Source organism: Centrocercus urophasianus, unplaced genomic scaffold, assembly GCF_019232065.1.
Source record: "Centrocercus urophasianus isolate 14NV4802_14NV808 unplaced genomic scaffold, USGS_Curo_1.0 seq_15, whole genome shotgun sequence".
In the NCBI taxonomy this organism is placed as follows: Eukaryota; Metazoa; Chordata; class Aves; order Galliformes; family Phasianidae; genus Centrocercus; species Centrocercus urophasianus.
The window spans coordinates 5,812,512-5,839,230 of record NW_024884697.1 but is presented as its reverse complement, the minus strand read 5'-3'; the positions used below and the strand labels follow the sequence as shown (position 1 = coordinate 5,839,230).

Here is a 26,719-nt window from a genome sequence, read left to right as displayed (position 1 = left end):
TGCATTTCAGGGAATAATTTTTCACATAACTGCGTCTCAGTCTGTTTGATATGATCTGAAGAGAAACCAGAGAATCCCCATCCTTGGAGGCATCCCCATCCCTGGTGGCTTTCAAGGCCGGGTTGGATGGGGCCCTGGGCAACCTGATCTAGTGGGATTCTATGATTCTGTTTTAATTATGTGCACTACATATATCTACACAGCACGGAGGAGAGGCGGACCTATTCCATAAGTGGCATTTCAAAGCTGAAGGCTTCTAACTCAAACCTTCAGCCTGATCTGTACAATTTTATTACTGTATATTCAGATGGTAAAATAGCTGAAAGGAGCGTTATTTAGAATTTACACAACATTACAATGGAACAACTTTGGATTTTTCTTGTCTTCAAAGAGCATAAAATAGGTTAAAAAACTGGATGATGGAGCTGCTGGCAGAGCCGATTTGACAAGAAGAGACATATTGAGTGAGTGACAGCTCAATGGCCCCTGGATGAAAGATTTCAGTGTTTCACGCACACAGAAGCAGGAGGGGAGGGAGGTATGGTCTGTAACCATCACAGGGTGATGCTCTGCCTCATGCAGGGGGTATAAATGCACCGCTGGCTGTTAGCAGATAAGGCTGCTGGACACTGAATAACCAATGCCTCAAGAGACAGAGCAGGAATACAAAGGGTCTATATGGCATCTTTACCCTTATTTCCATGGTGTTAGAGCATTGCTTTGTGGCTGTTTTTAGTAGATGATCTAATCCAGAGGGGGCACCTGGACTTTGCTTCGTTAGCTAATTATTAGGGTTGGCAGACGGGAAGAACTGCGTGTGAGTCACCGTTTTGCACTTTTGTTTCCTTCTGATTGCACTGCCCAAGGCTTGAGATGACTGGCGATGGAGCACGGCACCCTGCTGCATGCAAGCCTCAGAATCATACAATCGTAGAATCATAGAATCATTAAGGTTGGAAAAGATCACTGAGATCATCTAGTCCAACCATTCATGCAAATCTTCTTTTTCCACCTCACCTCTCCAGATGATGGACTGGCTGCACTGTACCCCCAACCCAAGACACCAAATAACTTTTTTTCAAGTGCCCAATCTTTGAATGTTAGCAATGTGAGACTTTGTTGGCACCCAAAAAGGCTGTTTTGAACAGACCTTGTCCTGCAGAAACCAAACCTGTTGCCAGATAGCATCTGCTATAGCTGTGCTAATAAATAATGTATGGTAGGGTTCATCGACTAGGCTAGGAGCCACATGGGCACAGTTGGGATGTGCCCCTGGGGGTCAGCTTCCTCTTTCTCCCAAACAATGGGCCTCTCTTGTGTCTGCCTCTGGAGTGAGCTTTAAGTTGAGGTGCTGTTGGGCCATGCTCGCAGCTTAATGCCACTGATTCAAGGCAGCCCCAGAGCCTGTACATGAGCACAGTAAGGTTGTTAGCACAAAATATCCCTCGCAGCCCAATTGAAAATCACTGGGAATGTCAGGTTTGTTCCAGCAGCTGTCTCCAGGCTGCCAAAAACCAAGTCCAGCATTTTAGACAACACTGACACATGCATGCCTTCCTCAACTCCATGGATTTTGAGGATGCCACTGTTAATGCCATGAGGGGCCGTGATGTTTATTGCAGCACTGGAAGTTCTCCTCCCAGGGCTGAGCATGAGCTTTTTTGGTACTACAGATATCCTTTAGCACTGCAGCATCTGGGTCCCATTACGTATCGCACTGCAAAGGAGACAGTGGACAGCAGCAGATTTTTTTTAATCTAATGAAACGAGGCATTACTAAGCATGATCTGGTTACCTGGTTCCCACAGCTCAGTGTGTCTCCATGCCGGATGGATGCGGGCAGCACGGCTGCCCATATGTTGAAACTGAGCATTTCCCAGAAAGCTTCTGCCACGGAGAATTAGGGAAAAGTGATGAAACAGGGGAGGGAACAGATAGGCTTCTTTGACAGTTAATAAAACAATAAAATATACTTTGTGTGTGCCCACGTTTCCAGGGACATACCAGCAGCTGCTAGTACCCTGTCATCTGTTTTTTATTCATGGCACTGCTGGACTGTGGATAGATAATCTCTCTCCATAACTCACTCATTTCTAAACGTAATGGGAAGCTGTCAGGGAAAAACATGCTGCTCTGCCAGAAGTGGGCTGCCCGCCTCTCCACTGGGGAAACACACGGCTTTGGAGCTCCTCAGGCTGCTCAAATCCCAGTAACAGTGCTTTTTAACTGTACTGAATCTTTAATACTGGAACGCTTGTATTTCTGATGTATTTCCCACAATGGCTAGCAGAACAAGCTGCTGAAGCTGTGGGGAAATCCATCAAGTTCTCCTGGACTTTAGGCCTGCTTTAGGATGAGATGAGCCATCCCCAGAAGCTTCTCCTGGGTTATAAGAGGATTCCTATCCCCAGAATTCCTCCTCTTTCCATCCTACGGCTAACATAGACCCATAACACAACATTATTAGCAGTGAGCCCATGTGACACCAGTTAGTATTAGGGTTCATTGATCCTAGTTCAGCATATCACCTCACATAGCAGAACCTCACACCTTTTCCTCTCTCCAGCACTGCAGAAGTCTCCAGCTCTCAGATCTCAGCCCACTGCCCCAGGGGTCCAGCAGCCCACATTAGAGGGCTCACACTGATGAGAACTCCTCCAATAACTACAGGGAAGAGTGGTGATACTCTCTTCTTTCTGACATTGAATAAAAATGACCTCACACACCTTCCCATTCCCCTTCCTTGGGGCTGTCCTTCTTCTCCCCACCTGCCCTTAGTGCTTGCTGTGCTATTCTGTTATCCTGGGAAGATGCCTTTATGTCTAATTGTGAAAAGACAGCCCTACGAGTTATCGCTCCCAGGTAAGGGCAGTGCATGGAAGAGCAAACCATCCCTTGTGGTTAATTTGTCATTGCTCCTTAAAATACATCCAAGGAGATCAAGACAGAACTTGCACGTTGCACGCACCAGAGTCATCTCAGTGCAGTTCTTTTCAGTACATGCTGTGCCTGCAACCCTGACACATGGGAAGCTCCTTCTTAAGCATCAGGGAAATGCAGGGAGGCAGCCCTGGCAGCATGAGCTGTGATCCCATGAGCTCTGATCCCTTATGCACCTCCTCACACTATCTGCAGTGCTTTTACAGAGCAGTTCTTGGTCTAGCTTCGACATACAGAGCTGCTACTGAGGTTCAGTTCTTTTCACCTCCCCACACCACCAATAAAGCTCTCTCTTCTTGGACATTATTAGCCAAAAGTTATCCTGGAGAGAAGGGAAGGAATGATTTTGCAGCTGTGAGGCTGTAGGAGCAGTGGTTGCAGAGCCCAGACACGCATGGAAGAGTTCCTTGCTGCCGAGCCTTAAATGCAGACCATTGCACAGCACTTCAAATCAATCTCTCAGGCATAACATTGGGTCATTCTACTAATAAAGAGACACCCCTTAATAAGAATTTCTTTGATCTCTTAACTTTTGAAGAGGAAAGAAAGAAAACTGGCAGGGATCACTGCTCCCAAGTCAAGTTAGACTCTACAGAAGAGTTGCCCACTGTAGTTTGTCTGTAATCCCTAAGAGCTCCTCTGTGCTGGGACCACAACTGGGATCCTGATCCTCTATGAAAGAGCACCCTTTCATTGTTCTTCATATGCATTCCTTCAGAGAAGGCCCTAAAAGTGGGAGAGAGCAGCAGGGAAATCCCTGGCCAAATAACATTGCTTGGACAACCTACACCCTCCATACTCAGCCCTCACAACTCCAACCACGGGATTTCTGCTGGTGTTCAGGCCAGCTGCTACAGTTTCAATACACTCCCTATACTTCTTTTTCTGAAGCCGGTTAGATGGAGAATGCCAGGAAAGCCTGGGTAAAAAGGATGCAAGGAGCAGTGATGCCCTGGTAGGTCTCTTTGCCATGGTTCAGCTCTACAGCACAGAACACAGAAGTTCAGCTTCTGGTTTGAAAGTCACCCATTATTCCTAATTTATGTGTGTAAGATTCACAAGCTGGCCTGCAACCTTCCCGATGTATAGAATGAAGAAGGCCCTGCACCCGCTTCCAATTGATTTCCCTGCTCTCTGAGACCAGACCCCATCTTCCTCAATGTGTCTGTGACGGCAGTTTTATTAATGCAAAATGAATATCCCCCTGGAAAGTGAAGTCTAGAAATTAATAATGAATTAAAACAACTTGCCACAGGCATCGCTAATGAGCTCTTTGTCTGTGCAGCTGACATGAAAGGAGGTCATCACTCAGCTGATCCCATTGTGAACAGCAAGCAGATTAACCGCTAACTTTGAGACAGTAGCTGTCTGCAGCTCGCCTTGTGTCTGCTTGGGCTTTCCTGCCTTTATCCTTGCTGTGAGGGGCTGTCTTGTGGTGTCTTTGCTAGCTGGAGAAGATACCTTCCTCCACCCTCCCTCCAAAGACTTGTGTTGTGTTGAAGGGATGTGGGACTCATCCCACTGGAAAGGACAATAACCTTGCAGAGCTTAAGAAGAGAGTGGAAAGTAATCTTGGAGGGTCTGTCTGGGCTTAACTTCCCTGCTGTAAGCCTCTTCAGGAGTGCTGGCCCAGTAAATAACCTGGCACCATTCAGTGCTGGCTCTGCATCTATTCTTCTTCTGCCTTATCTTGCAAGGCACAGGGTTATCCTCCTTTATCTGGCACTGCAGACTTGGGATGCATCTTCACAGCAAGGGCAGTGGAGATTGTATCCTTGCCCAGCCTGGGAACAGGGTTGTTTTGGGAAAAGAAGGACGTGATTAAGTGGGCATGATGGTGATGAACTGATGGTTGAGCTAGATGATCTTAGTGATCTTTTCCAACCTTAATGATTCTATTTTTTAATTTTAAGATTTTAAGAGCAGCCGGGCAGGGCACTCATGCAGTGCTAACCATCTCTCCATGGCTTTTTTAGCATCTAGCTCTCGCCCAGCAGAGATGAAGGGGCAGCTCATGGCATTTATCCAACAGGAGGGTGGCTGAAGGCTGGGGCTTCCAGCTCCTGCTCCCAACTCAATGCCTAGGGGCTGGATGCTGTGGTGAGGAAGGCAAGGTAGCCTGGACAGCCGCATAGCTGCTGCTCCATGATGTGGCTGGACATCAGGAGAGGATTTTACTGTTCGTTCAACATCTCCTTTGTCAGTGCTAGCAGGGTGAAGCCAAGAGACCCATCGCTTTTCCATATCCATGAGCAGCTTGTTTCACATCAGCCATTCATTGCTCTTTTCTGCACTCCTGTGAAATACAAAAGCCCAATCCATCCCTCTCCAACCTCTTATTCCAAGCTTGGGAAAATGCTTCGGTGTTTTAGGCATGCTTTTTCTCACTTTTCCCCACCCTTGCTCTCTCAGGTGAGCTGACTGGTGGCTCAGTGTCCTGCTTGGTATCATAACTACACACTTATCAAAGACTTGTGAAAGCAGAGACCCAAGGAGACAAGGGACATGACCACAGGTCCATGCCTGGTCTGCTTCATTCAGGAGTTACAAGAGCCTGTGAAAGGCAATGCAGCATGTAATGAGGACATAGCAGAAACTCCCAAGTCCTACCTAGGAAGCCTGATTTGGGAATTACAGTGAAGCTTGTTGAATCCTACCTAAGGCTGTTCATTATACACAGCATCTTAGATATTATTTGAGGGCTGCTTTAAGCCTGTGCTGCATTTAGGCACAGCTACTGCTGTGTCAGATACCAGAACAGTGCTGGGTTTACAGACATTTTTGGAGAGAGGTTGAGAGTCCTGCAAGGATTTGGTCTACAAATCAGGGATCTCTGACTCCAGCTGTGCCAGTGCTGCTATGACCATTAGAGCTGTGGGACCCAGGACTTGTACATGACTGTTGGATATAGACAGCATCTTGTCTGAATCATGAATGAGAAACTATTTTGTTCTGTCATTTGCTTCTCGTTTGGTCCTGTCACAATCTATGCTGTGCGTGTGAGACTGGGTGTTTGTAATGTGTTTGCAGTGGTTCTTGATAAAAAGCTTTAACTACTGAAATTATCAGAGAGGCGTATGTGAGCAAGTCATGGTAAGTCTGAACACTGGTAAGCAGCTGTTCATCTATCTACAGAGACAGTGAGCACTGGCAAGGTCAGAACCACCTGTTTTCTATTTTCCTTGGAGTACCTTCAAGGATAGCATCCAGATACTATCCAAGGATAGTCCATCCAGAAACATGGTACCTTATATCAAAGTTCTCTTCATTAATCACTTTCTTTCATTTTTGTTTTCCAGCCAAAGCTTTTGGCAAAGGAGTTGCTTGACCTGGTGGCATCTCATTTCAACCTGAAGGAGAAAGAATACTTTGGAATTGCATTCACAGATGAAACGTAAGTGCAAGGAGTCAAAGACTTAAGAGGCAACTCTCAGATCAGGGCAAATCTCACTGTTGTTTGGTCCTCAATAAAATGACCAGAGTAGAAGACCTGAGCACCCCAAGGTCCTAGATCAAGGTCTAGGAAGGTGTGGGTCTGTAATCAGTCTGTCCTGCGATATCTCTTTAGAAGGTAGGAATTCAGCATTGCTGGAGGTGTATAGAGTAACAATCCCTTCCTAGTCCCATCTGTAAAGACTTGGTGCTTTTTGGCACTGGTGGAAGTCTAGTTTAACCTCTTTAAGATCCCTTTGCTAATTCTAAGTTCTTGTCAGATTGGCAAAAACCTTCAGTTAAAGTGTTGATCACTCAAGCGGGTTTAGAAGTAGTGCTAAATTATTTTGAGGAAAGTGAAAGGAAAAAAAAAAACAACTCACAAAATTATTCAATTTTTTAAAATTCTTTTAGATCCCAGATTAGAATTTCTCAATAAAAAGAAAGAAGAAAGCTTGAGAAAGAAAGGGATTGACAGCACTAACGTGGGCTAAAAGCACTTTTATAAGTAAGGTTTCCATCAAAAAGGGGAATTTGACCAACAGCCTTATGGCTGAGCTAAGCCTCAGAATTTGATTCTGTCACTGCAGCCACCTCAGGCAGTGCTGGTTGCTCACCGAGAACCTTGGCTCCCAGAGCTGTTCACAACAGAACTTGAGCTTTTGTCCTAAGACAAGACATTTCTACCAACACCTTGTTTAAAAAGTATGTCTAAAATTAGAACTGGATAAATATTCAAGGTCTGGCAAATGCTACAACAAGTCCTAGACTATAATCTCTCAGTGCTATGCACAGTCCCTGTTCCTTTTCCCAGCTGCCTATTCTCTGTAGTTAGACTTTTCTCATGACAGCTGTGCTCTCTAATTCTGTCCGCTGTCCTCCACCTTAGTTTGCAAAAGCATTTTCTGTAAGATGAACCAAGAGGAAGACCCACATGCTTTTGCAGTCCTAAAAAGCAAGAATGTCAAGCCCATGGGTGGGGTTCCTGGGACAGCTGAGCCAGCAGTAACGCTCTCATTAGCCATCTCCACTCTCCTGCTGAGGTGGTGGAGAAATTTAAATTATCTGCTGGAATAATTATTTTGGATTGAGTAATTATCCAGCTGCTGGATAATTGCACAGGCATACCCACAGAGAGTTCAGCAGCAATCACCCCTCTAGAGACAGTCCCTTTGGCAAGCACCTGCCTTGGGCAGCCTGAGGCCACCTCAGGACACGGTTTGTTGTGTGGAAGGATGCTCGGTGTCAGACACATGCAGAAGCAGGACCCAAATCACAGGAGAGCCCAAGGATGATGCCATCTCACTGACATGAGCAGCTCAGCCCTGTAGTAGATCTCCAACCCAGTACAAATCAGTGAGATTTGTCCTCAAAGGAGGAGCAGGAGGAACTTTACACAGATCGTAAATGCATAATATTTCCTCCTCTACTGTAAAAAGCTTTGAAGATATAGCAATTATTTTATTTGAACGTGGCAAAAAAATGTACTTAGGACGTAGGAGTCGGTCTTAGAAAAGAATGTCCCACATCACCTTCAGAAAGTATACTGGTCTGTATGTACCACAGATCTTAACCTGGAAGTAAAAGAAATTCCTTTCTTCAAAATTGGGAAAGCGATCTCCTACTGTTTGTTTGCAGAGTACCTAATGCAGTGTTATACCTGATGTAGACCAGAAGCGCAAAGAGAAACCTTTGTGACGCAGGCCCTCGGGGATTTTCTTCTCTTTGTTCATCCTATTCCGCTGAGTTTTCATGTTCTTTCCTTGAAAGAGACCCATAACCAGCTGAAACAGGACAAGCCTGGTTCATAAATGCAGTCTGGGGTTGGCTACATTGTGAGTTCAGGAAGAAGAAAAGCCACTAAAGTATTAAATCAATTCTTCTATTTAAGAGTAAAAGCTCTATAAGAGTAATTTATTTAGAAATGATTTGTACTGGGGATTTCCATTCATTAGTTGTGCTCTATCATGACAACCTGAGAAGAAAATCAATAGGAACAACCTTTGCGTTGGCGACTTAATAGTTTCTTGTGATAATATAGGGTCATTACTGCGTTCAGTGTGACTAAAATTAGATTGTCAGACTATTACAGAGGAGAAAATAACGCCTCCTATTTTAATGATCATAGGAAGGCTTTATATGGCATGAGCCATTAACTGAGGGAGAGCACAGGTCAAAAGGTTGTCCTTGAATAGCATGTGGGGCCAAGCTTCTAGTGAAGCCAGAAGATCTATATAGTAGTTGATTAAGAGTGAAAAGAGGTGGGGAACAAGCCTTTTTCTAATTCAGCTGAGTGCAAATCTCTGCTAGCTGCCCTTTCCCTTGGCACCAGCTCTTCCAGCATTCCAAGAGAACAAGTCAGAGCAAGTCACAGCAAGTTCCCCTTCTGTTCACCTCAGAAGGCCCCTCTGGGCTAGGGACAAGTCTGCCATGTCCTTTGCTCATCCTTAGACATGTCACCTGCATCACAGAGAACTATCAGCTTCTGCACTGCACTGCTCCCCCTGCTATGCATTTGGCTGCTGAAAATCATTTTGCTGATGTCTGTCCTTCCTTTGCCAGAACAAAACAGGACTGAGGCCTTAACTATTTGTGTTAGACTTGTGCTAGAGACTGCAGTAACTTGATAACACCAGAGAGTGCCCTTACTCCACTGAGGATTCTATGTCCTAGGAGACAGCAAGGGAAGAATATGAGAAGAGGAACAGCAGGGCACCACATCTCCAGGATTTGGGAGAAAAACCTGTTTCCACCCTCCAGCAATACAGCAAAGCGAGAACTAGGGAGCAAGTGTCCCAAGGCCAGGCTAAGCAGACTTCCCAGTGGGTGGTGGAGCTCTTGGAATGATGTCCTGCTCTGGCATGGGACCATTTCCATTGTCACTGAGCCCATTGTTTGCCTGGTCTGTATAGTTAACCTCACATAGCTCCCCGAGCTCTGCAGCTCCTTCAGAAAAATATTTCTGTTGAAAGATCAAGACCTTAAATGAGAAAACCTGTGAACGTATAGTTGTTGGGTTTTGTTTCTGTAGTTACTGATGGAAATGGAAAATAGCATATACGGTTTCTATTACTTGATTTGGTCTTTTTCAATATCCATTCAGTTCAGCATGAGTTTGACACTAAAGGGGTGTGAGGTGCTGTATTTATTCCAAGTGTCTTTGCAACACAAATTTATATAGATTCCCTTTGCAGGAAACTGGACATGAACCAGTAAAACTTTATAAACAGATCCACCTGGAGGCAAAGTATTCATTGATGCACTGCTCCTTTTTGAAAGCTCTGACAAAAGAAAACAGAAACTACTGCCTGCAACTGACAATACAAACCTTGGGCACCAAAATCCATACTTACTCTATAACCTAAATGGACCCGGTTACTGTTTCTAAAAACAATTATGTTTTTATAATTGACACATCAGTTTAACTGCCAAGACAAACAACAGAGAAAAATGATAGGGCTTCCAATATTCAACCTCCTTAGAGGTCACGCAAAACTGTTTGCACCATTGTTTGTGAATACACTGACATAAATACCTAAATGAACAAATCAATGGAGATAATGAAACAAAAGCTATTTTGTGGCTCTAAATTGAACTGTAAGGGAAATTCAACCAGAAACAGGCATGCATGAATGGGATCCAAAAGCAAGCTGCCTAAATTGGTCTGTGAGAACTGCTGGGATTAATACATACCTAGGGTTATATGCCACACTTTTCCATGTCTTACTTGGGACTGTGCTCCGTGAATAGTCCTGCTGAAGACAGCAAGACAGCTTCCAGAGCAAAGTGTTTTGCGGTGTTAAAGCGCTGGAGTTTGGCTCCCTGATAGACCACATTCACAGATGCCAGTGACTGTTCACTGCTGCTGTTCTGTATGTGGCACACACGGATGCTAGAAAACAAGGAGTTGGATGACAGTATGCAGTGCAGAAGCCCTTAGTGATGAAAGCTTGTAAGTGGTAATTGAGTACAGTGAGCAATTAGCTCCTGGCAGTGATTTAAGTGACTTTCCTCCTCTGAAGGAGCTTTAGATTTATGCTCCTTGCAGCAGAGAGTAATGAAACCCAAAAACTCAGTGGACACGCATGTGTAACCGGGTATGTCGATGCATATGCATATATTCTTTTTGTATTGGCTGTATCACTCACTTTAAAATGCAGTGAGATTGAAAAGAACAAGTTTTGGTTTTTTTTTCAAAATACAGAATATTTTGAAGGGAACTTGCTTTGTGCACCGTGGTGTCTCAATACCTTGTTGCACGTGTTAGGAAAACCCAGACACTTCTGTTGTTGAACAGTATGCCCATTGTCAACAAATTTGTCTCAGTAGGAACCTATTTGTAATGCCATCAGCCACTGCTAGCTGCTGCTTTGGTGATACAAATGCAGATGGACAGGTTCAGGATAGGATGTCAGTCTTAGAGTGTTGTCCCCTTGCTCTGACAGTGTGTCACACCTTGGCCTACATAGGCAGATGGCCTAGATAGATAATCAGTCTGGACTTTGGGTAGGAGCAGGTGAGCATGGATAGTTCCTGTCTCCATGTGTAGTGCAGCCTTCACAATTAATTTCACACTTCCTGAGTCCCCTTAGGGGGACATGAGTCTTCAGGACCCAAGGGAACAGCACGGAGCTGCTATCAGGAAGGGTCGGGTGAGTGTTAGGAAAAGGTACTTCACCAGAGGGTGTGAACACAGAACAGGCTCTGTAGGGCAGCACCAAGCAGGGCACAGGTGATGTCTCAGTGGTCTCCAGCCCAGATCTGCCTGGTCCCTGCACTGCCCACCCTCTTCTGCATTAGTGTAAGCCAGAGCAGCTTTATAGAAATTCAGATGGAACCCAGGTGATCCAAAGCCTCCTACTTTCCCTTTTTTTTTTTTTTTTTTTTTTTTTTTTGTAGAAGAAATCTGGTTGCATTGCTAAAAGGCTGTCACTGCTTAACTTCTAGGGGCGTTTCACATTGCCCAAAGTACACACTGCTGCTAAGGAGCAATGAGCAGACCCTTGGGAAAGCTGAGTGTGTTTGCTGACAGGGAATGTTACTAACACTTGTGGAATCACTGGCACTTAATTTAACACTTTTTTTTTTTCTTTAATGAAGCCTCTATTTTTTTATTTTGGTGGAATGAAGAATGAATCTTGAGGATTAGCATGAGCTGGCAGACAGGCCATGGAATAGAGCTCAGGACATCTGAATTCCATTTCCTGCTTTATTTGCTGCATGATTCTCCCCAAAATTGCTTCAATTCTCTCTCCTCTCGCTTGTCTAGACAGCAGAGTGCTGAAGGCATGGGCTGCTTCTCCCTCTGGGTGAAATCTGGTCTGACTGAAATCAATAGCAAAATGCTTGCAGGATGCAGCCCCAGCATCACTGAAGGCAGCAGCACAATTCCTGCTGACTTCAGTGGGTCCTGAATTTCACCCTAATGTATTTCCACAGCACCTAATTTAAGAGGGTCTTTTCCTCAGCTGGGGAATGAGATGCCCCTTTAATACAAATAATGGTGTTTACAAAATACTGCTCACACACACACAGCACTTTACAATGCGTGGAACATGACAAAGAACAGAGCTGCTGCCCAGGAAAGCTTCCAGCTGCAAGGCACAGATGGATAAATTGTAGGAGAAAATAACAGCGACAGGTATCATCTAGGCAAAAGAAGAGCAGCATGTGGTAATTGGAGCTGGAAAACTTTGTGGAGCAGCTGTTTTTCAGAAGCTCTCTGAAGGAGGAAAAGCAAAAGCTGGGCTAACCTAGAGAGGCTACAGAAAGCATGTGGGTGGTAAATAAACTGTCTGGGTCTGTATACAGACAGATTTAGCCTTGAGTGAAATATTGCAGGCATTGTGGAAACTCTTAACGGTAAGGATTTCTAATGAAAATCTTGACAGACTTTTAATGATACAGCTGCTCAGGGGGGTTGTAATAAAAAGGTGAAGCTCATAACATTTTGGGCTGTCCTGCCTGGTCGATGCTGCCAGCTTTCATTCTGACAGATTGAACTTTAGCTGTTCAGTTCTCAGACTGAAATGTTGCCAGGATGCTATTGCCTCTATTCCTCAAACATTTGCTGTGTGTTTTCCAAATATCATACAGTAGCCAAGGGCAAACAGCATGTACTCCAGTTCATCTTTTGTAACACCCTGGACCTCACTGCAAAGAGCAGCAAGAAGTGTCTCTGGTGGTGGGCTCACATCTGTCTCTTTTCTTGCCAGGGGACACTTGAACTGGCTTCAGCTGGACCGCAGGGTGCTGGAACATGACTTCCCCAAAAAGTCAGGACCAGTTGTTTTGCACTTTTGTGTCAGGTAAGTGCATGACAGCAAACTCGTCCCACGGGTCATGGAATCATAGAACTGTTTGACTTGGAAGGGACTTTTAAAGGTCATCTAGTCCAGCTCCCCTATAATGAACAGGTACACCCACAGCTAGACCAGGTGCTGACAGCCCAGCCCAGGTACCAATATAGGTATGGATGAACTGTTTCCTAGAAGCCAAGAAGCAGGTCTGTCCATTTGTCACACCTGTAGACAAGCAAACACTTTATGGAAGTTCCTTGTGATCTCCTCATCCTTGTAAACTCCTCTGACACAAGTGTAAATTAGCAGTAATAATATCAACACTAGTATAAAGTGAAGATCAGATGTTATGTCTTTCATGGATTGGTGGTTTTATTTATGAGTTTTGGAAAGTCTGAGCTGGGCAGGACCATGGGACGAAGATTTCTTTCTGCTGGCACAGCCAACTGAAGGGAGGGCACTCACTTCTTCACCAAGCCAGCCATTTCTCCTGGATTGTGCCTGATCTGTGCACTGTATCAGGGACCAAATAAATCCTCTTATAACGTCATCATTGATCGATTTCCGGGTTCAACTACAATGTGGTGTAATGAATAATCTCTAGTGACCAGTCTGGCTTCTGCATGTGTGTAAAACATACTCACAGACTGGAGTAGAAGATTTTAATGAAAATTATGCCAGTTTGGGAGAATTTCTTTTCATCTGTGGTTTTTGCAGCAGCTGTTTGTGTTAGGTAATGCTAGAAAGCTGTTGGCGCTCTTCTGTATATGGCATCTTTGCCCTCGAGGGAGATATTTTCTGAGAAGACAAATCTGCCCTTGCAACTTTAAGACACCCCAAGAGAGGCTGGGGGTGGGATAGCATATGTACAAAATTAAGTTGGGGGTTTTGACTTACTTTTAATGTATAGCTCATGTCTACAACTAGCCAGTGCAGCGTTACTGTGTCTTTTTCTGTTAGCCTTTCCACTCCAATATTATATTACATCTGACATCACTCTCATTCATTCCATCGAACCCATAAAAAAATGAAGACTTACTTTTGAATTTCTTCCCCCAAGTGCAGCTTTTTTCCTGCAGAGTGATTGTCATTCATTTAACTCCAATTACAACGAAGGATTCTCAAGAGAAGAGACTCTTTGTTCTATTATATCCCCGTTTTTGCACAGCGCCCCATGACTCCAGAACCAGTCTGCTGAGTCCCACAGGAAGAGGTTTCTCTACTACACTTTGGATGTTTCAAACCGTAAGGGTAGATCCAGAGCTGAACATTTCTGCTGTTTACAATCCAGATCGACCTGTGTTTAGGCCTGCACAGAACTGAAGGAACTTTTCTGAAAGTGTATTAGACTGATAGGCAAATTTAAAAAAATAAATAAAAAATAAAGAACATAGGTGCTCTGATATCAAGCATCTTGCCTAGAGGCCAAACTGAGGAGTTCATTGCTAGGGCAGTGGTCTCATGGAAAGCAGAGAAGTCTCTGACTGAGCAAGAGCTAAGTGCAGATTTCAGGAGTACAGCTGTGAGGTGTGAAAGCCAGAGCTCCAGCATCATTCTCATACTCATTTCAAAGACCACTCAACGGGCATAAATATTGCCATCTGTATTGTTCTATGGGAGTTGGCAACAAAATGGGGACAAGTCATTCTAGTGGGATCTTAGCCAAAAGACATCTTAGAAGTATGGATCCATATAACAGTTAGAAAATAAGTGACCTCTCCTGTTCCGGAATCAAAATCTGTAAGAGAAAACCACAGGGGAAAAATCAGCGTCTAGTGGTTGAAAAGAAAAGTGTGAAATAGCACACCGAGTTTGGATTTATACTCTTATTTTTGATAGTAGTGATTGGATTGTCACGATTAGAAGGCCGGATGCCTCATGAGTTAGGAATGGGCATTCACTTAAATTGTTTTTTCTACTGCTTTTCCTTCCCTGAGGATATCATGCGCTAGAAAGACACTGAAAAAGCTTCCAAGCATGTAATAAGTTCCCACATCCACCCCCAAATCTGATCTGAGCAGAAGGCAATTGGAGAAGAAACTGATCCTGAGCAGCTGGATGAAATTGGAAAAGCCTCACATATCTTTCACCCAGTGGTTTGACTTCTGGCTTCAGAACTAATGCCAGGACTGGAGAAAAGGTTGTGAAGAGAGCAACCAGTTTTGATAGTCCAGGGGTGCACAGTGGCTTACAAAACCATCCATGCCCAGATCATAAACAAAAATGACCTGCCACCATGATGTGGAAAGCAGAGATAAGTAATGCTATTCCTTAAAGAGTTAGAAATGTGATAATTTTTAAGGAATCGGGTGTCCATGAAACCTACTGCATCATTGGTAAAGGGCTACCTGTGCCTGTAGGTACATTCCTCGCATTGCATGTCTCAAGAACTGCAGCAAGGAGAGCTTAGCTTGGAGCCAGGAGTCCCAACTGGGGAAAGAGTAATTCAAGTAACTAGATGTGCCAGATGTTCTTTGCAGAGAAAACTGTATCAGGATTTAGTAATCATGTGGGTTTTTTCTTCAAATCTAAGTAAATGTACAAATCAACCACACTGGGTAACAACTGAAGACATGAGGCCTCAGGCAAGAACAGTAAATGGTAGTTTGTGAAGAGGAGAACCTATGCAGGAACAATTTTCACCTTTTATGTGACTATCAGATTGATTTTAGCCTTAACTTGCCTGCAGCACTGTTGATGGGCAACATGCCTGCCATTGAGATTACACTAAATATGCATTTAAGCCAAAATACACCTTTTGAATCAAGGTTTCTTGGAAGAACCTTGATGCAAATAAGAAATTCCACAAGCTTCACAGAGTGAAATTCTCCTCCCTTCCTAAAATCTCTGGAGCACTGTTAAAGCTTTGTCTTTTGTCACACATTTCCTTTGAGTTTGGTATTGCTGAGCACTGACGTCTGGTGTCTTCACTCTCTTCTGTAATTGAAGACCGAAAATTTCACAGTGCTATCAAAGGAGGGTTTTATAAGGACATCCTTAGCATTAGTTCAGAGAGCAAGGCTACTGCCCTCAGACACTTGCATAACTAACTGTAGCCTCTCTTTTTGTTGTCATCTAGTGCTTCTCTGGATCTTTCCACTGAGAACAACACAGGAATCTAGGAAGCAATCCCGGTTGCTTGGGCAGCTGTGAACTGGACCATGGCAGTTGTGCACTACTATTTTATGAGACTTTGCTAGTATCTATTTATATGGTTTTAAAGCTGTACATGAAAGCAAGAGGGAGTGCCATGTGTCTTGCAGGGGAGGTAGGACAACTGACAATGAGATGGGAGTGCTGTTAGTTCTCATCTCTGAATTAGCTTCTTGGGTGGCTTTCTAAAGCGCTGGTCACTTGATTGTGGGTGAAATTCATTCCCTGCCTCCTCTTTGCGATGAAGGAATGAGGGGTTGTTTGATTGATTTTACAGGAGTGTTCTGAGATCAGAGGAGGACAGTGAAACTGTACCTCACAACATGAGCTGCACAGCAAAAGGCAGGAACCTAAGTAAAGAGCGGAGACCCAGGCAGCAAAGAGGTCAAAGGAAAGCAAAGGTATCAGGGGTTCAGATAAAGGTTGCTATGCTTTAGACAGGAAAGGAGGCATTTTGCTCTGGTTCACATGGGCAGAAGAAAGGCAAAATTTCTCCTTTTGTATAAATCTTTGAAGTGAGAAAGGACTGGAGCATAGTCATGCTGTTTGTTCACGGAAAGCAAAGTTGGCTCAGCTTTGCAGTAAATTCTCATCCTCAAACAATGGCCTTGTGGGATTAGCAATCTTTAGCTAGGGAACCATCAGCATGAGTCTGATTTCTTTATCTTCTGGGTGTTTGTCATGCTGTTACTTTATATGAACAAGCTCAGCAAATAAAATTCACTTCACCGGTGGATCTTCTCCTAGGAATGCATGTACCCATTCTCAGGGTAGCTCCACCAGTTAGACAGTGACAGCTCACTGCAGAAGTCGTCACGCTGGATCAGTGCTACTCTCATGTAGAATGGCTTTTCTTCCAGAAAGTCAGGAAAGAATGTTAAGTAAATCTTCAATACTCAAATACGCTGCAGGGCAGTGAATTTGTCTCTATGGCCCTGCAGTATTCGCACTGAGGAATGTCTGTGTCCAGCAACATCTGGCATGTGTTCATATACACCGGCCAAGCTGAAGTCAGCATAGGAGCTGTAGGGGCTCAAGTCCCTTAATACTGAACCCAGACCCTCTGCCATTTCACCACAGTTACTAGAGAACATAGTGGCCTTAAGAGGCCAGCACTGGAACACAGGGTGCAACACTGCTGTTCACTTTAACCTGAAGGAATACAGCTTTGTGTGCACCATCCATGGCCTCAATCTAAGGCAGGTGGGAAGAAGTCTGAGATGGGACTCCTCTCAACAACCTGAGACATCTATCTGATCAACTATTCTGTATGAGGATTGATTACCAGAGCCTCTTCCCAGTAATAGGCACTTTTTAGGAACAATTCCTCTGACCTGATTCTAGATGACTACTTTGGAATTCAGTAAGTCATACTCTAAAACAGCTACTTCACTTCTCTGATTGTATCTGCCTCTTCTCATCTGCTGAATCTTCAATGTGTACTACAACTGCAGCCTATAAATTCAGATTATGGTTGGCCTAGACAGGGCTGAGGAGATGTTCTCTATCTGCAGAGCTCTGCCTGTCTACCTGAGTAGAAATGGACCTCTTGAAGGACTTTTCTAATCTTGGTGATTCTATGATTCTATGGAAAGGACTAATGTTAAAAATAAAAGGAACTGTAGTCCATTTGGAAATAACAAACCCTGGAAGAAAGGGAGACAGTGTTTGCTAATGCAGATTGTACATAGGGCTAGATGGATCTTACAGCTGGCTGTCAAAATACACTGCTGCCTTCTGTATTAGCCAGAAGACATGTATGGGGTGTAGTTCCATGGAATGCTGCTCACAACCTGCCCACTTCACTCACACACCAATGCTCTGTGTGCCACACTCATTTCCAGCCAGCTCCACTTGACCCCAAGAAATCAGATTAGGGGGTGGTGATGACAGCAGGCTGCTGGGGCAGGAAGAACTGAACAGACCACGCCAAATTAAATAGTGCAATTTATTTGTCTTGCATATAGTGCCCTATGTTCCTCCATCTATAACTTTCCCCACCAGAGGTGTTTGTGGGTCTCCCATTACCTTGCTCCAGGAAGAAAACAAAAGGAAATGGACAAGCTGTAGGACCTCTGAGTGTATCCCAGAGCAAAGCAGGTGGAATGAGAGAAAGCCAGCAGGAAGTTGAGGCCAAGAGGAGGGAAGAGAGCTGGTGGCAGAGGGATCCTGCCCCCACATCACCAGGTACTCTCTCTCCCCTCCAAAGAGGGAGAGGGAACATCCCTCTCTCTCCTTCCCATGGTGTGAGACAGGATTTTCCAAGAAATGGGGAGACAGGCCTGAAAGCATTGTGAGATACATCAATTCTGCAGGCAGGGGAGGGGGAGAAAAGTGACAAGATTTGCTGTCACTCATGGGCATGCTCCATCACACCTGTTAGCACTTGACAGAAGGTGCTGAGGAAAAATCATATATACACAAATTGTTCTACTTTGCTCTTTCTGGGTCTCTTTGCATGGGAAGCTGCAAGGAGGGTAGTGCTGGACCCCACTTTGCCATGGGGTTTGATCATTCCGGGAGTGTCCAGAGAACTGCCCTTAGATGTTTAATTCCCTTGGGATGCTCTCTCCTCTTTGAGCTGTCTCTCCCACCTGCTCTCATTACCAGCACAGGGACACTAACTCACTGCGCTGGGCTCCCAGTTTATAGCAGTTTATGTTATATATGAGGAGACCCCTGTGGGGGGGTCCCGCATTCGCCTACAACAACCATCTCCCACTCACATTAATTGCTGAGATACTGTAGAAAAGGTAGCAAAAAGCAGAATTTTAACTCTATATAACCAGCCCAGCACAACCAAGCTGGCTTTCAGGGCTTCTGTTTAAAAAGTCTGGCAAAGCTGAGCCATAAGCCAGATCTCTCTGCACAGCATTAATCTGGCTGGTTGATGTGCATCAGCTGTATGCATGCTGAGGGGAAAGATCTGCAAACCCCTTCCTCCCACCCAGTTGCAGAGTATAAATACAGCCACTCAGATCTTGTTTGTGCTGGAAGACAAGGCTCCCTGCAGACAATTTATTGCAGCCTTCTCAGGGTGGCCCCCTGCTCTGTTCAACAGGGGGAAGGTGTAATAAATTGCCTGCGGGGAGGCTTTGCTCCTTGGAGTCTCTTTAGAGACATGAGAAACTTCTGTCCAGTCGGAAGATTTACTTGTGTGAAGTCTGACCTTTGGTTGAGGAAGGGAACTAATGGGGTTCTGCTACTTAGCACACAGCTCTGAGCTAAGCCATCCATTACACACACATCTTAATAGCAGTCTGGCTCTTGAGTCCCATAATATTATTTCTGTTTTCTGCTTAACTAGGGATATATTTGTATAAGTGTGCTGTGTTTAGAGAAGGGGATAAGCTGTTTTTCTTTTGCATGCAGCCACCTCAGGGACAGGAAAATCAACATTCTAAGAAATTGTTGTGTTGAGCCACATTTTGAATGCATTGATGCTGGAAGCACTGTCTTGTCTAATTTTGGCAAGCATTTAGACAGCATGATAGGTACTATGCAAAAATGATGGATACTGTCAATGTAGGACTTGTACCTAATTTGGATCAAGGAGCAATAGTTATGTTAATGCCTACATACAGATTCTCCAACTGGGTCAAAGTCATACAGACATCATTTCCATTTTCACTGCAATTTGTGCATTTATACTCTCACTAGTGGGTGTGATTTGATGTCACCAGTGAAGCAAGCAGAAAAATCTGCTATGAAAAGTTCCATCACAGTGGCATTGAACACAGTGTTGGAAGGGTAGGTGCAGTGAGTAAGTAAATTCCATGCCAACTTTCACATCTAAATCGTACCTTTCTGTGCTGCTGATAACATAGTGGAATGGCTGGAGAGGTTTTCTACTGCTAAACTGGTTCAAGAACCTGAACTGAAAGATATCCCACAGATACGGGTGGATGGGGTTATGCAAGAAAATCCACCCAGCAAGTTGCCTCTGCTAGCCAAGATGTCACTCTTGGTAAGGATGGCAGAGCACTCAGAGCTGCACTAGAGCTCAGGAGAGTGGGGAAATTCCCTGGTGGCTGAGAAAGGAGGGGGGGGGGGAAGAAGGCAGTGCTGGCTGTGATTTGATCACTGCTCTCACCTCACACTTGGGGCAAAAAGCTACATAATTCCAAGCCAAGTGGAGCTGCAATAGCCTTCTTTGTACAAAGCTGAACTTCTCTGCCAAGCTAAGCTTTACAGGACATTTCAGGGTGAAGCAATGTGCAAAAAAATATTCTGAGCTGGCTGTTGCTTTTATATTCTTGTCAGGCCTGGTCTGCACCTGAGAGGCATGAACAGGACTTGCTGTTCTGATGTCAGTGTCTTTTCGTGTGATATATGATGCTGTAACCATGCATCAGGGAGGAATGTGTCTATACTGCTACCTTGATTCCCTTGCCTCTCTGTGTTGATACGGAACACTCAGTTTGCAAACTCTCAGGATATATAGCCTAGAAAACAGCTGGAGCCTTATGCACTCCAAAGCAGATTCCTTAGTTTTTTGTAAATGGAGAAGGTGAGGCACAGGTACGGTTAAATACCTTATGAGTTTTGCAGGAGTTCAGTGGACTGCTCTCTTAAAAATATGGAGAAATGTGGATGGGCAGTAGGAAAAGGTGCAAGCATCTGCACAGAAAAGTGATTGTGGAGGGGAGAGAGAAGAGAATCCTACAATCATTTGGGTTGGAAAAGCTCTCTAAGATCACCAAACCCAGCCACTGACCTGGCACTGCCAAGTCTACCACTAAGCCATGATTAACACTACATTACAAGTATAGAATACGCCCTGGTTGAACATCCACAGCTTTGTTAGCCAGAATTCTACATCTTCCTGAAATCACGTTCACTTTCAGGGTTTTGGCTTCCCTGCAACAAAACAGAAATCAACATAGGACTCTCTTGCTGCACCCCGACCAGTCTCTGATGGTGAGCAAGGGGGACCTGAGCATGTCACAAGCACAGGCAGCAGAAGATGGGATCAGAATTAAAATTAATGCAGGAGGGAGGTAAATTAGGCTTTTTAGTATCTGTGATTTTCACTCTTGGCTGATTACTTAACAGGCCAACTATTTAGCATGACCATTGTCTGCTTTAAGTGTCAGCACATAAAGTATGCACCCATGACTATTAGCAAACAGGACTGGAACATAAAAGGAGTTTTACTGCCTGAGTTGCTCAGAATACTCATTTAGCATGAGACAGTGGACATAATGACATCTGCATTTAAGTTCATTATAGTGGTGCATGTGATTTTTCTTCTCCTGGTTAGCTAATGGCCTCATAGTTTTCACATTATCCTTTGAGGTTTTAAATGATGTAGTGAGGGATAATGAGCCAGACCCCAGGATGGATGAGACAGAAAGGGGGTCTTCTCCTTTAGCCACTGCTTTGTAACAATGAAATAAGAGACAGCCCATTGACAGAGCCACAGAGCAATGATGACAGCTCTGTCCTGCATCCTAACCACAATGGAGTCAGGCAGCTGGGAAGGACACGGGAGCATCACCTGCCCATTTCAGTCACTTCTCTTGGGTCTGAGCACATTTCCCACCCAGGGGTAAGGTGATAACACATCGAAACCAGCATCCTTTTGCTTCATTTTGACATCTTCCATGAAATCTGGCTTTACCCTTTATTTTCATTTTTCACAGAAAAGAAAATATTTTCAACAGAAGAGAGAACAGATACTTGGGATACTCAATCTGTTTGTTGTTTTTTTTTTTTTCTTTTTTAGTTTGGCAGTGTGACACTTATCAGTCAAGGTCACTGAGTCATTCTGACCATGGTAAAACATTGTTAACTTTTGGCAGATTCTGCTTGGAAATAAACATGTTGGTTTATGATCTTTCATGCTGCAACTCTACATTTGCAGAGTCAGAGCCTGGTCCATTCCACACAACAGATCACCAAGTTCTTGTTGAGGGGCTGTGTCTAGAGCTGAGCATTAGGGAAATGCCAAATACTTTTTATTCAGTAGTTTCTTTTGCTGTATAGAAACTGGGAGTGCTGGTCAATTCAGCTCTGTTGCTAAAGCAAGTGAGCATCAAACTCGTCTTTCTGATAAACGACTCATGACTATTTGCAAAGGACACATGAATATAAGCCTGAAGGAACCATGTAGGATCACAGAGCTAATTTCTCTGAGACTGTGCCACGTACTTAGTTCAGAAGGGCCAGGAGAATTCTCTTCTGCCATTGATGCTCACTGACCATATAAAGACATCACCAGCTCAGGAGGATGCTTCCCTGACAATCCTGAGGTCTTCTATGTCCACTGCAGAAACAAAGTACTAGCTGTGATGCACCTTTTCTACCAATGCCTAATTTGTCTTTGTGCAGATACACCACTGATAGGGGATTGTTAGCTCCTGAAGAGCCAGTATGGTCAGTCAAACTTTGGGCATTTCTCTCTGCTGCAAGCCAAAGGTGGGCAAGTGTGCAGCACAAGGAAGAATTTGCAGCAATGCCAATGTCCTGTTACCCAAGGATCAAGAGTTTCTACTGTTGCTTCTCACCAGCACCACTGCATAAATGTCTCTACTTGTCTGATTGAGATGGAAATTGCCATTCATCACAGCATAAGGGAGTTTAAGCTGTCTTAGAGCAAGTTGCCAGTTAACCAGCACTTAATATATAATTAATATAGTACAAGGCATGTCCTTGCAGCTGAAAGATTTAAATGTCTCAGATGCAATAGCTCCCAAAATCTTGTAAGATTCCTTCTGCAGTGCTCGCTACCTTCCTGCTGTTGAGAGGGAGCAGTCAAGATAGGCACTTTGTGTTCATTATCCAGCACAATATTCACTGGTTCATTTAATTAATGCTTAGAAAATATATTTGATGAATTGTAAGTGACTGGGACCACAGAGGGGAGATTATGAGTAACACAGAAATAGATTAACATTGGCTGAGCTTCCTTCTTTACCTCTGAAACCTTTTAAAAAATGATTTCTCTGGTTTTTATATTCACATAATCTTGAGGAGCTTTCTCCCTTCACGCACACACCTAACTTCTCATCACAACTGTTGCTGGCTATCAGAGAACTTCTCATAGGAGCTGTCTGAGGCAGTGCTGTTTGTTGGTTGCATTGCAGGAGATGTTAGTAGCAGAGCTAAGGTGTCAGACACACTGCACTGCCTGCATCTCTGCCCAGCCCATCAGTTCCTGGATATTTCATCTTCACAACTCGTGGAGGAATGCTGCTCTCTTAGGAGTCCTCAACAGAAAGCTAATAGTTACCTCTTAAAACTGATGATCTTGAAATATGCAATAAGAATTGGCTTATAATCTTAATAGGCAAAACAGACACAGGGGGTCAGAGGAGGGTGGAGTATTTCCTAAATACAGCCCAGCAGCCCCAGTCAGCTACATGATTTGCTGAAGGTCATGAAGTAAATCTGTGTCACAGTCAGGAATTTAACACAGATTTCTTGATTAATTCATTCCTAGATTCTTCTTCCTGCCTCCTTAGGCACTGACACGGACCATTTTAAAGTGCAGTTTCCTACACCATGTTTGGAAAATGTTTGAAAAACAATAGGAGGTTGGAGAGAGAGTTACAATTAGTGCAAAAAAACATATTTCCCTCCTCTTTCTGTTGCTTCAGTGCCAGCTGTACATTTAAGAGAGTCTACTCCAGTTCAGGATTTCTGAGCCTGCCACACAGCAAATCTCGTAAGAGTTCTCTCTGCAAATCTCTTTTTGTTCTTTTTTTGAAGTATCACACCAATTTCCTGGTGCACATGCTTTATATTTGCCTGGGTGCATGTGTGAGAGCCAGTAGCTCCCCAGCACACCCTGCACTCCAGAGATCACTTGAGAATTGCGTCTTCTTTGTGAAGTATCATGTGTAAGCTCTGTGCTCTAAGAGACTTGATTTTGTACAGAAAATGATCTGTGAATCTGTGGAAAGCCCTGGGAAAGATCCTTGCAGCCTTAAGAAATGCAATATTGCCCTCTAGTGATGAAGAGGATGGTCTCATTCCATCTGCTGATGAAACAAAAAACGTTCCTGATAACCTTCACTGGGTTTGAAAATGAAATAAACATTCCTGCTTATTCTGCCCTTCAAATTAAAGATTCCAGAATCATAACCAGGAGAGAACTGGTAGCACTGATAAGCAGAGGAGGTTCTTTAAGAGTAAGTGTAAAAATGCCATTTTTCTCCCTGAATTCAGCAGATGGAAAGCCAGCTGCACTCAAGAAAGCAGATCTAGCAAGAAGGCGGCTTTTTAATGCAGCATCCTTGTTGCATTTCAGAAGCCAAGTGTATTTTTATTTGCCAAGAACAAAAAAAGGGTTTCAAGGACAGGAGGTGAAACCCAGTGAAAACTAGAGGAAAAAAAAGTGCTTTTTTCTTTTTTTTTTTCATCCTTAACGATCCTACATTCAGATGTCTTTTTTTTCCATTTTGTTTTATTTTCTTTCGCTTATTTTTTTTGCTTTTTTTTTTTCAATTTCTCATTTGAATTTTTCTAGAGGGTGAAGAGGAGAGGTAATAGCAGGAACACTTCAGCGGAGGAGCTCAAAATGTTTCACTACAATAAGCAGTTGGTCAGGAAATAAACTGTTTTGAAGGGTCTTCAGAAGACACCTAGGAGCACTGCAAAACTCTGAACTTCACCCATAAGAAGGTCCCGTTTAAAGCCCCCTGTTCTGCAAATAGCTCGACATGGACAATCCTTTTAGTGTTTGTGTGAAGCCCCACGAGTTTCAGCAGCCCACAGCTCCCCTGCTAGACACTGGAGTCTGGGAGTAAGTGGAATAGATTTCTCTGTAACTGGACCCTGTGTCTCTACCCAGTTTTCTAAGGTATCTCACTGGTTTTTTTAAGTTCCTAATGCAGACAGCATTTCCCTGGCACTTTCCCTATCCTAATTCCTTCTGACAACGCACGATAGTATTGGAATTTATGTAAGGAACATTGTTGCCACTGTACTGCAACTAAAAGATCTCCCTGAAATGAAGTGGGCAGATAAATGTATTTCTTACTAAAAATAAAAACTAAATGTAAAACTCACCTTGATCATATACTGAACAGGCTTTCTCTGTTGCTAACGGAATCCTTAAAATACACAACATACGCATGTGAAATGGTCAGTTATTAACCTTGATGATATCTGGCACTTACTTTTATCTTGTCATTTTTATCCCAAGGGTCACAATGCAGAATTGTGACAAGGGCTGGAGTTTAGTTGAGATGGTGGCAAAACGCTCAGAAATTTCATTGCCGAAGGATCAAAGTTTCAAAGCAAGCAAGACATGAAACACTGAACAGTTTAATATGTGAGATGAACTTTCTATGTAATTGCAAACATTTGGGGTAATCAGGTAATGCAGTGGTGCGTTTTTTTGGACACAGAGTTTGGACTAGGCAGCTTTTTAATGAGTTCTGAGAAGTCATCTCAGCCATTGCTCAAAAAGAAATACATTACTGTCATCCCCAGCATTGATACCCATGGTACTGTTAAGTAGTGCAAGGTCCTTAGCTAGTGCTGGTTAATTACTCTGCAGCCATAGCTGCTGCCTGCTAAACACAAAAATAGAGCAAGAAATTTTAAAATTTGTCTTACACAGAGCTGAAGTCAACAGGAGGGAACCCAGGAGTGGAGTTCTGGCAGTGAAAATTTTATGAGGTGTACATTGGTGGCACAGAAATAGATTAGGAAAAGGAATGAAGATAATATGCCAGAATGTGACACAGAACGAAGTTTACAAAATAAACAGATAAGGGATTGTTTAAAGTATAAAGACAACGCGGAGGGTTTATTAGAAGCAAGATAATCCTCTTGCTGATCCAGTTGCTTTGATGGGCTGAGGTGGTGCCGAGTCATCAGGTAGAGCACAAGCTCTTTCATCACTCCATCTGCATCATGAACAAAGAAACTTCATTCTCTGCATACCCATCGTGATTCCACTAACCACTTTTTTTTTCAAGTAATGGAAGTATTTTCAAGTTCTACCCCGGTTCTCCCACATATCTCACCTCTTTTGCTTTTCTTTTCAGGTTCTACATTGAAAGCATCTCCTATCTAAAGGACAACGCCACCATAGAGCTGTTTTTCTTGAATGCCAAGTCCTGCATCTACAAGGTAAGGACTCTGGGAGCTCCGGGGGTGGGCTGAGACATGTGGTTCTGCATCCCCTGACCCAATCTGCATTGGTTGCAGAACTGAATACCTGTAGCATGACTATAGAAGCAAGCCGTACGAGCTTGTAACGAGCAGCAGCCGAGGTCAGCCCTCAGGGCGGCGGAGCGGAGTCCGGAGCGTTTCCCGCCCGAAGAGGGCGGCAGCGGCCGCGCGGGAAGAGGACGGGCGCCATCTTCTGGGGTTGGGAGGGGGGGGGGGTGCGTGTGATTTGCGTACGTACGAATGGAAGCTGTGAGGCTGTGTGCGCACGTGTGTCTGTATGAGCGTGTGCGAGGGTCGGGGTGTGTGATGGCGTGTGGCTGTATGCGTGTACGTGAGGTTAATTCTGTGGGATTTTGTGAGAGAGGGGTTCCCTGCACAGCCTGCTTTTGCAACCTCCCAACAGTGTGTTAGCGACTGCTCAGACAATGGGCTTATATCAAATCTTGGCCCTCGCTTCCTGATCTCCACATATCTTAAAATCCAGGATTAACTCTGCATGTCCAAAAATGCAGGGTTAGATAGGAGAAGCTGGCAAATGCCTGTTTTTTTCTTTCTTTTTTTTTTTTTTTTTTTTCCCAGCGTCCAGAGAAAGGGCAGGGCAGAGCTCCGCGCTCTGACAGAGCTGCAATTAGACGTGCTTCGTCAGCCCTCAGTTTGGTTACAGGGGAAAAGTCTTTTTTGGAGTGTTGCCAGGAAAAGCTTCTGCTGTTGTTCTTATTTTTTAAATTATTTTTATTTTCCAGATAAAGCTTAAAAAGAAAAAAAAA

At 44.0% G+C, this 26,719-nt stretch overlaps 1 protein-coding gene across 5 annotated transcripts in view; it reads left to right on the top strand.

Moving 5' to 3' along the window:
- FRMD4A (FERM domain containing 4A) overlaps nt 1-26,719 on the top strand; it is a 205,058-nt gene that overhangs the window by 103,060 nt on the left and 75,279 nt on the right. For all 5 annotated transcript variants that reach the window (XM_042816296.1, XM_042816293.1, XM_042816297.1 and 2 more), the window contains exons 3-5: nt 6,240-6,334; nt 12,588-12,680; nt 25,826-25,910. In XM_042816296.1, the coding sequence (XP_042672230.1) occupies nt 6,240-6,334; nt 12,588-12,680; nt 25,826-25,910 (273 nt within the window). The remainder of the gene's footprint in view (nt 1-6,239; nt 6,335-12,587; nt 12,681-25,825; nt 25,911-26,719) is intronic.